Source organism: Ochotona curzoniae, unplaced genomic scaffold, assembly GCF_017591425.1.
Source record: "Ochotona curzoniae isolate NIBS_2020 unplaced genomic scaffold, NIBS_Ocur_1.0 scaffold_3208, whole genome shotgun sequence".
Taxonomy (NCBI): domain Eukaryota; kingdom Metazoa; phylum Chordata; class Mammalia; order Lagomorpha; family Ochotonidae; genus Ochotona; species Ochotona curzoniae.
Genome location: NW_024467106.1, coordinates 51,989,105 through 51,999,070, shown reverse-complemented (window position 1 = coordinate 51,999,070; position 9,966 = coordinate 51,989,105). Strand labels below are relative to the sequence as shown.

At 43.0% G+C, this 9,966-nt stretch overlaps 1 protein-coding gene across 2 annotated transcripts; it reads right to left on the bottom strand.

The window, feature by feature from the left end:
• Nucleotides 1–404: 404 nt before the first annotated feature.
• On the bottom strand, nt 405–1,715 carry DMAC1 (distal membrane arm assembly component 1). Of its 2 annotated transcripts, XM_040962890.1 has the most exons (3): nt 1,396–1,715; nt 953–958; nt 405–682 (listed from the first exon to the last, which is right to left on the bottom strand). In XM_040962890.1, exons 1-3 carry the CDS (start codon nt 1,667–1,669, stop codon nt 618–620), a joined length of 345 nt encoding a protein of 114 aa, XP_040818824.1. In that variant the 5' UTR covers nt 1,670–1,715; the 3' UTR covers nt 405–617. The 2 variants fall into 2 exon arrangements, with proteins under 2 accessions (XP_040818824.1, XP_040818823.1); XM_040962889.1 differs by lacking the exon at nt 953–958 and having other exon boundaries at nt 1,402–1,715.
• Between the last annotated feature and the right edge of the window lie 8,251 nt (nt 1,716–9,966).

Genomic DNA, 9,966 nt, shown 5'->3' with positions numbered 1-9,966 from the left:
GTAAGTCCTAGTTCTACTACTTAGCTGCCACAAGACACTGTGGAAATCACCTGGCCTTGTGTCTGAAGGGTTACTACCCCAAAAAGACAAGCCAGACTATCCATGAGGCAACCACAAAGTGACTGATTCACAAACGCCTTGCAAAGTCTGAGCAGGACCCACTGCCAGCATCCCCCGGGCCTACCCAGGCTCAGGTGAACAGGAGTTGGCACAATTATGGAAAAAATAAACGGAATTATCCAAACCACACAACTGCTCATCTTCCTATAGGGTTTACCTTTTTCATCGTTTTTTGAATTTTTAAAGAATTGTAATTTAAACTTATGTTCTATCATTAAACACGATAATTTCAAGCTAAATATTATTTAAATTATAGCTCCCTTCCCCAGCAAAGACGCACACCGTTTTCTTCTGTGAGGCATTTATTGGTTCCCAGGGCTTGTGTGATGATATAAGCTGCCAGCGCAAAGCCGTCCCGCGTGGGCTGCTCCAGCGTGCGGTACCCACAGTCCTGACATCTGTCCGTGTCCACGTGTCTGTCCAGGCATCCACAAACCCCCTGCTTGCTCCTTGGGCCGTGGGAACAGGGCCAGATGACAAGTTCACTCGTGGTACTTTCAGGCAACGCGATAGGCCTTTCCTTTGGGGTCTGTCAGGACCACTACACCCCAACAAGCAATGCCTAGGAGCGGGGGAAAGATACAGCAATACTTTTACTCGTATGTCGCTTTCACCGCATACCCAGTCTATGCCACTAACACAACATTTGATCAGGACACGACTACTGTGTTGCTTACAGGAGAGAAGAGCAAAAGAGAGAGAAAAGGGAGGCAGGAAACACTCCCCCAGAAACAAAAAGGGACCCAATAAAGGGAACTGGCCCACACAGCCTGACTCAGCAGCTAAGAAGTCTGAAAACCTGGAACTATTCTCTCACACAACTGACTGGCACCCTGACCTTCCCTGGGCATTGTTACAGAGAGGCTCTGGGGACCCATCCTACTAACACGTGGTGTCTTGGTGGTCACTCGGGCTTATTTCTCCATAATCTGGAGAGCGAGCAAGCGCCTTGGGATCAGGGAGACCTGTGATAAGCAGCCAGTTGTCACCACCACCTGTTTGACCTTGAACGGAACATTTTGATGTGCAGTTACATGGGAGTACAGGTACCTTACCTACTAGCAGCCATTGCAAGGGGGTAAAAAGCAACAAATGAGAAAAACAAAAATGGTCCTAAGGCGTTCTTAACAAGTATGATTTCTTTTTTCAAGGCGTTCCCACAAGTTCTGTCCCCACGGGTGAGCAGCCCTGCGGTGGATTCCCCCCTCGCGTGGCTGGCCTCCGTCTGCCCTGTTGCACACCCCGCAGCCCGTTCCCCCCAGGGCTGTGCCCGGCTCTCACTGATGCCGACGACCATCTGCGTGATCGTCCCCGGACCCGGGGCGTAGCCCAGCTTCATGGGCTTCCGCGCCGCCCAGTACACGTACGCGCCCGCCCCTATCAGCCCCGACCCGGAGAGCACACGGCAGCTCCAACAGTTTTTGAACATCGGCGCCGGAGCACTCGGCTCCCCGGGTGCGGCTGGGGGTGCAGGCGTGGCGGGGGAGGCAGCCCCGGGCGGCGAAGCCACCACGAAGCGCTCCTGGTACTCGGAGAGAGTAGCACCCATGCTCTGCAACGCGCCCTTGGCCTTAGGAGCCGGCGGTTCAGATGACGTAAAAGGAACGGACGGAAAACAACGCGCCGGCAATGCGGCATGCTGGGAAATGTAGTTCCACGTCACCCGGGGGGAAAGGGGCGGAGGCGGAACAGCCCTGTTTCTGAGGTTGCTGCCTTGGCGCTGCTAGAGGCCCCTTTGTTGTAGGTGTTACTAGTCAGGCGTCCGTCTGAGGGTCTCTGCTTTCTAGTGTGTAAATTCCTTTCTTCGCACAAATTGCGAGACCTTAAGATGTTATTTCAGCTGTCTTGGGGTGTGTAAATTAGGTTTAAGTTTGTATCTGCGTAGCAATGATACTAGTTGCATGAATTGTATTCTTTGATCTTAGCAACTTAATCCTGTGTATGACAAAACCGAATAAGCAGTACAACCATATTTCAAACAAGTGTCTGTGGATTTGGATTCAAATATTCTAAATATCACTTGTAAATCATAGAACAATTGCCCAAACTTGATCAAGATATTGTAAACTGGTTTCAATGAGCTTGGTGGATACTTTGCTTCTTCTTTACTTGTTCTTTTTAAAAAATTATTATTTTTTTTAATTTGAATTTTTTGTTTTTTAAAGTTTTTAAAAATTTATTTATTTTTATTTGAAAGATTTACAGAAAGATTTTCCATCTGCTGGTTCCCTCCCCAAATGGCTGCAAACGTAGAGCTGAGCCAATCCAAAGGCAAGAAGAAGCTCCCGGCTCCTGCTACCCTCCTCCACCCTGTGTGTGCTATGTAAATGGAATTGCAAAGCCTGGGCGACAACACATATTTACAACATGGTTTACTGAATATTACTGTTGAGACCTGCTGATCAGTAAAGTATATTCCTCCTCACAGTATCACTGCTGATTGACAGTGCACCTTGTCAGCCTGGGCTTCAGTTGGGGAGGTACAATGAAATGAAGGGTGTTTGATGCCTGCCAACCTCTTCTGCAGCTGGTGGTTGGAGGAATAACCTTGGCTTTCATGGTATTAGGAAATACATGTCTTAAAGTAATAACTGTAATCAGTGGTGCTTCCTCTGAGAGCTGGGCAAAGTAAATTGCAAAACTTCTGTCAAGGAGTCATTGTGCTAGCTGACCACAGGAACATTTATGATTCACGCAGGAGGTCATACAAGCCACATGAACAGGAATTTACAAGACGTTAATTCACAACTCCAGGAGCTGTCTTTGAGCGATTTAAAATGTCAGTAAAGGAAGTAACTATACATGCGATAGCACTAGTAAGGGAACTAAGAGAAGTCTGAGGGTGTGATTGAATTGCTGCAGTCTTGTGATAAAACTTTAATGGAGGAGGAGTTTCTTCTGGATGAGCAGAGAAAATGATTTCTGAACATGAAATCCACTTGAGGTGAACATGCTGGGAAGATCGCTAAAATGACAGCAAAGGATTTAAAATACTACGTCAACATGGTTGATAAAACAGCAGCAGAGTTGGAGAGGACTGACTCCTCCGATTTTGAAGTTCTGCTGTGGGTAAACTGCTGTCAAACAGTATGACAGACCATGGGGGAATCCTTCCCCAAAGCAAGTCAATCGATGCAGCTGAATTCTTCACTGCCTCACCTGCAGAATCGCTGGGGTGAGCACTGCGGTGGCTTGAGTTCCAGCTCCTTTTGTTCTGACACTCACTGGGATCTGGTGGATGAGGACTAAGTGTCGGTGTGCCCACCACCCACAGGGGGGAATCCCTGATGGAGCTCCAGCCCCAGGCTTTGCTGTGACCTTGCTCTGGTGAGCATCTGGGCAGTGAATTAGTGGATGGAAGGCTGCTCTCTGCCTTTCAAATATATGAAAATTAGTTAAAAACTAAAAACTTTTAAAAAAAAAGTTGCAACAGTCACCTCAGCCTTCCATACACATTCTGCCCTTTATTCTGCAGTCATTAACATCAGGATAAGAACCTCCACGAACAGAAAGATTGATTTGTTGAAGACTTAGATGGTAGCCCACACTTTTTAAAGCAATAAGCACTTTAAATTAAGATGCATAATTTTTTTACACATCTATGCTGTTCAAACATGCTAGATTACAGAGTAGTTTTATAGAGGCTGGAAAACAAAAATATTGATGCAACTCCCTTTATTCTGTTATTTATTTTATTGGGAAGGTCAATAACTTTATCTGCAATATCTCTGAAGTATGTCTATGCTGCAATCTTGTTTTTTCTTTCAGAGCTGAATACAGATTTTGACCCCAAATGATGCTAATAGATTTGAAAACCTAATAAAGAATCTTTCCATAGATTTATGTTCCTTTTGTCACACATAACCTTGTAAGCTTGATGTGTTTTTGCACGTCCATTTCTATATTTTCCACTGAGCCACCATTTCTGCTTCCACTTTCCTTGGGTGCACTGGGGGACTGTTCTAGGTGCTGAGTTCCCAGACTACTGGTGAGAAAAAAAGGTCCTTGGAGTTCAGATGCTGTTTCTCTTAGAGGACGTGGCTGAATATGAGAATAACTTTAAATTGTTCCTCTTTAGATTGGCCTAGAAATGATACAGTAAAAATAAATTTGCTTGTCTGCTTTCTAAAATAGACTGCAATTTGGGGAAGGCCAAAAATAAAAATATGAATAAACAGAAAAAAATACGAATCTGAACATGCTGGACTGACCTGTTATTTAATTTTGAAGCCTTCTCTATTTTGATAGTACATATTTCCATATATGGTAAAAAGGCAAAAATTGGGGGAATTTGACTACTGTATTAAACTGCATGAATATCAGTCAGCCATCTGATGGAAAGGATATTATTCCCCCTCAATAGCACTTATTGCGCCAAGTTTAAAATGAGTTTTGGACTAGAGAATCTCTAACTTCTTTTCTAACTTGAAATTCCTATTATTGATTAGGAATCTGTCAATAAATAACAAAGGATTAGTTTGCTATGCCACTGTGTCACCACATTGTTGTTTTTAATGTGAGTGAACTTTTTATTGTATGCTTAGAAACAGTTCATATTTTCTTCTCTGTGAGCCTTCTTAGGCCATTTTCCCATTGAATTACCTTGTTTTCATCTATTTCTACAGAACTCTGTATGTTAGTGATATTAACCTTTTTTGTGATATGAATTAACATGATTATGTTCCAGTTTTATATTTGCCTTCCGACTTTCCTTGCTTTCCTTTGACCTGTGTGTGTTTTTGAAAACATGTAATTAACCCTTATGTAGGTTCTGCGTAGCACGTTATAATCAGAAAGGCCTTTCACCTATAATTTTTTCCTCACATTTGATCTTTTTTCAATACTTAAAACTTGAATAAAATTGGAATGTGTTCTGCTACTAGATCCCATTATGGGAGTCAGATTTTCTCCCCCCTTTCCCCCTGGAAACTACCCAGTTGTCTCAGTACCATTAACTGACTAATCTACCTTTCTGCCATCTATATAAAATGTGACATACATATATACGTGTATGTATGCATATCATATAGTGTGTGTATATGTACATACACAAATATACATACAGATATGCATCCCTCCATGGACTTCACATGCTGTTCCTTCTTCTGTCCACCCACAAGCCACTCTTGCACTATTTTCAGTGCTGAATGTCTATAATATTTGAAGACTGATTCTTTTTGGCTATTTTTACTTGTTTATTTGTCTGCACGAACTTTTGACTCAGCTTGATTTTTCTGACAAAATGATGTTGACATCTTTATTAGACTTCTATTAACATTGTGTGTTTATTTAGGGAGAACTGACATCTTTATGATGTTGAGTCATCTCCTCTGAGGACATGGAGTGTTTCTTTTGTTGCTATCTTCTTTTGTGTTCCTCTGTAGCATTTTGAAATCTTTTCATTGTGATTTTATACATTTCCTTTCAGGCGTTTTATCTTTTGTGTTGCTACTCAAAATAAGGGATTTTTACCTTCTATTATATCCTTTGATTGTTGGTTAAATATAAGAAAGCCTTTTTATTTTCATAGATTCTAATATTGAATTATTAATATACTTTAATAATGGGAATGTGGTTGGTAGTTTTCTTTTTGTATAATCCTGTTGCCTTGTGAATGAGCAGTGTGCCTCCTTCATAAAAAGGAATTTGGAAGCTTTCCTTATTTTTCTGCACTCTAGAAAAGTAAATGCAAAAATGCAATTGAAATTATCTGCTTTTAACGAGTTTTGATGGAGGCCAGCAGCAGATCAAGTCACCACATAAGACACTGCCATTTCATATGAACACCCATCCAGGTGCTGGCTCTTCCACTTTCATCCAGCTTTCTGCTTAGTGTGAAAGAGAAAGCAAAGCGTGGCCCAAGTGCTTCAGCACCTCTTACTCATGTAGGCAACCAGAATAGAGTGCCAGTCTCTGGCCTAGCCCAGCTCTGGTTTTTGCAGCCATTTGGGGAGTGAAGCAGTGACTGGAAGATATCTGTCTCCATTTCTGTCTGTAACCCTGCTTTTCAAACAAACAAATAAATATTTTTTAAAAGTTTCTGCACGGGCTTGGCGAGATGGCACAGCGGTTAAGGTCCTCGCCTTGCACGCCCGGGATCCCATTTGGGTGCCGGTTCTAATCTCAGTGGCTCCACTTCCCTTCCAGCTCCCTGCCTGTGGCCCAGGAAAGCAGTCAAGGACGGCCCAAAGCTTTGGGACCCTGCACCCGCGTGGGAGACCTGGAAGAGGCTCCTGGCTTCGGGTTGGCATAGTATCGGCCTTTGCGCTCACTTGGGGAGTGAATCATTGGACGGAAGATCTTCCTCTCTGTCTCTCCTCTATGTATATCCGCCTTTCCAGAAAAATAAAATAAATCTTTAAAAAGTTTCTGCAGAATTTTCTTTTTTTCAGAATTTTCATGGCAACTGTCTACTCCATACACTTCATTATTTATCTATCTATCTATCTAGCTAGCTATCTTCTAAATGTATTTGTTTTTATTGGCATCAAAGAGAGGAGAAAGATTGATATTTTTCTCTGTATTCTGTAAATATGTTTAAATTAGCTGCTGTAAATAGTCTTGATAAATTTTGCTCATATTTTTTTCTGGATGAAATTTTTGTATTCTATCCTAATGTTGAAGAGCAATTCCTTATCTTTTCCGTGTCTTCATTTCATGTGATTAACTTCATTTACCTGAGGCCTGTAAATTCTGCCTAGTACAAACAAAAGATCTTTGTAGATGTGATTCGGTTGAGGAGATGGATATGGATTCATTGTACTGAAGTATCTGATCAGGCCCTAAATGTAATCTCACATTCCTATATGAGGCATGCAGGAAGAAGTTACACATCGAAGAGAAGGGACTGTATCGGAGAAGTAGAATGAAATGAAATGTGCTGGCAGCCAGCACAAGCTGAAACAAGGGACAAATTCTTTGTGACAACCTCCAAAGGATGCTTGACCTGCAGTACCTTGATTCAGCTCAGCAAAAATTATTTTTATTAATTTGAGAAACAGAGCAAGACAGATAGGTAGAGAGGAAAGAGGACCTCCAGGCACTGTTAATTCTCCAAAAGCTCATGAAATCTGGGACTGAGTAAGAGTAACGTTGGGAACCAGGAATTCAGTCCAGGTCTCCCACATTGCTGTAGGATTCAGTTACCTGTGCCGCCACTAATGGCCTCCCAGGGTCTGTCCAGCAGGAAGTTGGATTCATGAGCCAGAGGCTAGTGTCAAGTCCAGGTGCTGTGATGGAGGATGCTTGAGTCCTAACAGTAGCATAACCACTATGAATAAACCACCCTTCCCATCACCAGCACCAGCAGTATTTATTTTAGACTCCAGTCTCCATAATAATGAGAGAACAAATATCAATTGTTTTAAACCATCAACATTGGGGATTTCGTTTAAATATACAATAGCTATGGGAAGCTTAACTTGCACTTGATTAAACTTTTTTCTCGGACTCTGCTCTCTGCGGAACATAGGCTAAGACAGCTAGAACAGGAGTCTACTTCTTATTAATGACTTAGTGTTCAACTCCACTATTTTCTGAAATGCAGTATTTCTGTGGAAAATTTGGACACCATGCCAGGTTTTTACTATGATGTTTTTCTTTTCCAAAATGCTCAATGCTTTTCACCTCCCTCTATTTCTTCTTTGTCCACGCCTTCATAAAATTGTTGACACTGAATAAAATATTTTTAAAAATATTTATTTATATTGTATTACAAAGGTAGAGATAGGAACAGGGGAGTTTTTCTGCTCATTAGTTCACTCCCCAAATGTCTGCAACAGCCAAGGCTGGGATGATGCTAGGAACCAAGAACTCACTAACCCTGGGTCTCATGTATGGGTATCAGGGAACTAAGTGCCTGAGCACCCAATACCTCCCCGAGGTAGCAGCAGAAAGCTGATATTTGAAGTGGAACTAAGACTGGAAGCCAGGAATCCAATATGGATGTGAGTGTCCCAAACCACACCTTATTTGTTCTCAAGGTAAATTTTTCTATTGTTGTTTGTTTCCTCTTTTCACAATTCAATTTCAGTTTTCTCTGGTAACTTTCTTACAAAAATAATTCCTCATCTTTTACTTTGGCAATGTGTATCTGAGTTATACCTTTTTCAACAACCAAATAGCATCATTTGCCTCAATCATTATTAAAGGCAACGGCTAATTCATTATTTTAAAATAATGTACTATTTAACAAGCAAAAAATTTAATTATGTAGACCAGTAGTTAAGAACAAAAGATGAACTAATTAGTTAGTTCCCTCCTCCTCTTAATTTTATTTAGTTTTTGAGAGAGAGAGAGAGAAAGAGATAGCACTGCCATGCACTGGCCCATTACTCAAAGGCTGCACACCCCCAGGAATGGGCCCATCCTAGAGCCTTCAGCTCACTCCAAGTTTCCCACATGAAAGTTCATATTCCAGTCAGTGGGGCCATCACTGCTGTCTGAACCTGTACACCTGCAGAAAGCTGGAAACAGAAGTCACATTTAGTTACTGAACCCAGGCACTCCTGGATAGGATGCAGGCTTCTTTTTCTATAATGATGAACTCATTTTATTTTTGATGTTTACATAGTTGAGAGGGATGCATGCCCATGTGGACCACTGAATAGCATGGGAAGGGTAGATGGGTGGGGGAAAGTGATGAGACAACTGCTTACAATCTCCTTTGTTCTTGCTGTATCTGGGGAAAGTGGGGAGACCACCACTCCCAGCAACCTAACTGCATCAGTACCTGGGAATGAGGGATGGCTACCCAATGTCATCCCAGGGTTCCTGATGTGGAGCACATTTTGAGGATACTGCTTAAGTGGTTCTGATAGTTCTGAAATGCTGTCAATTTCATTGCTCCAAGGTTGAGGAAATCCTTCCAATGTTCGTTGGCTGATGTAATCCGCCTTGGAGTCTCAATTTGCCCATATACTCACTGTCAAAGCTTGTCTGGGACAGCTGCCCAATTTGTTCTTTCCTCTAGTGCTAGACGTTCTCTGAAGACATCAATGAGCTGTCATGTCCCTCATGAGCATCTGGGCATGCTGTCCACTGCACAAGCTTCAACATCCATGGAGATCCAGCTCTGATACATACACTCTATTGTCGGACCACAGACCCTGACATTCTCGGTGTGGTTGGAGTTTTGAGTTCACTCATCCAATTAGGATCAGGGCATCCTTAAGGAACCCTCTCCAGCAGTGATCCCAACCTGACTCCTGTGTGTGCCAGCCAGTGCTTGCTCAGCCTATCACCCATATCAGCCTACTAATTGGTGCAGTCACCTGGTCAGTTCTGCCCCCAGGCCCATGCAAACAAATTAATGCTGTGGCCCAGTCTAACCCTGCCCACCACACACTCAGCTCTTACACACACCAACTAGTTGGAATGACTCCCAACAATCTATACCAGGCCAACACCCAGCCCAGCTTCCTGCACATGCCAGTGTGTGCCACAGACTGGTCCTGTCTGTTCCACATTCCACTGAGATCTTGTGCACATCAATGCGACTAACCCCACTGTCCAGTCCAAACTCATGCTGGTAGGTGTCACCACCTGTCCAGCCAGGCCCTCTTATAGCCCTGGTTCCCAGGATCTGCAGCCCGTCAAAAGGGTACCCATGATTTTCCCATTGAGCTCTGCCTAGCCCTGAATCTTACACTCTCCAGGTGGTTCTACAGTCTGTCTTGAAAAGATTTGCCTCCAGTCCCAGCACCTACTAGTCAATGCTGCAGCAAAGCCCAACCAGCCTGCATTTACTTGGGCTCCTGCATCCACCAGTGGATATGGTGCCTTAGCCCAGCCTGGCTCTCCCCTTAACCCAGTTCACATAGAGCTTCTTTTAGGTTTCCTACAGAG

Excerpts from the sequence above, each read along its gene's own strand:
- DMAC1 (XM_040962890.1), bottom strand. The coding sequence starts at position 1,669 with ATGGGTGCTACTCTCTCCGAGTACCAGGAGCGCTTCGTGGTGGCTTCG.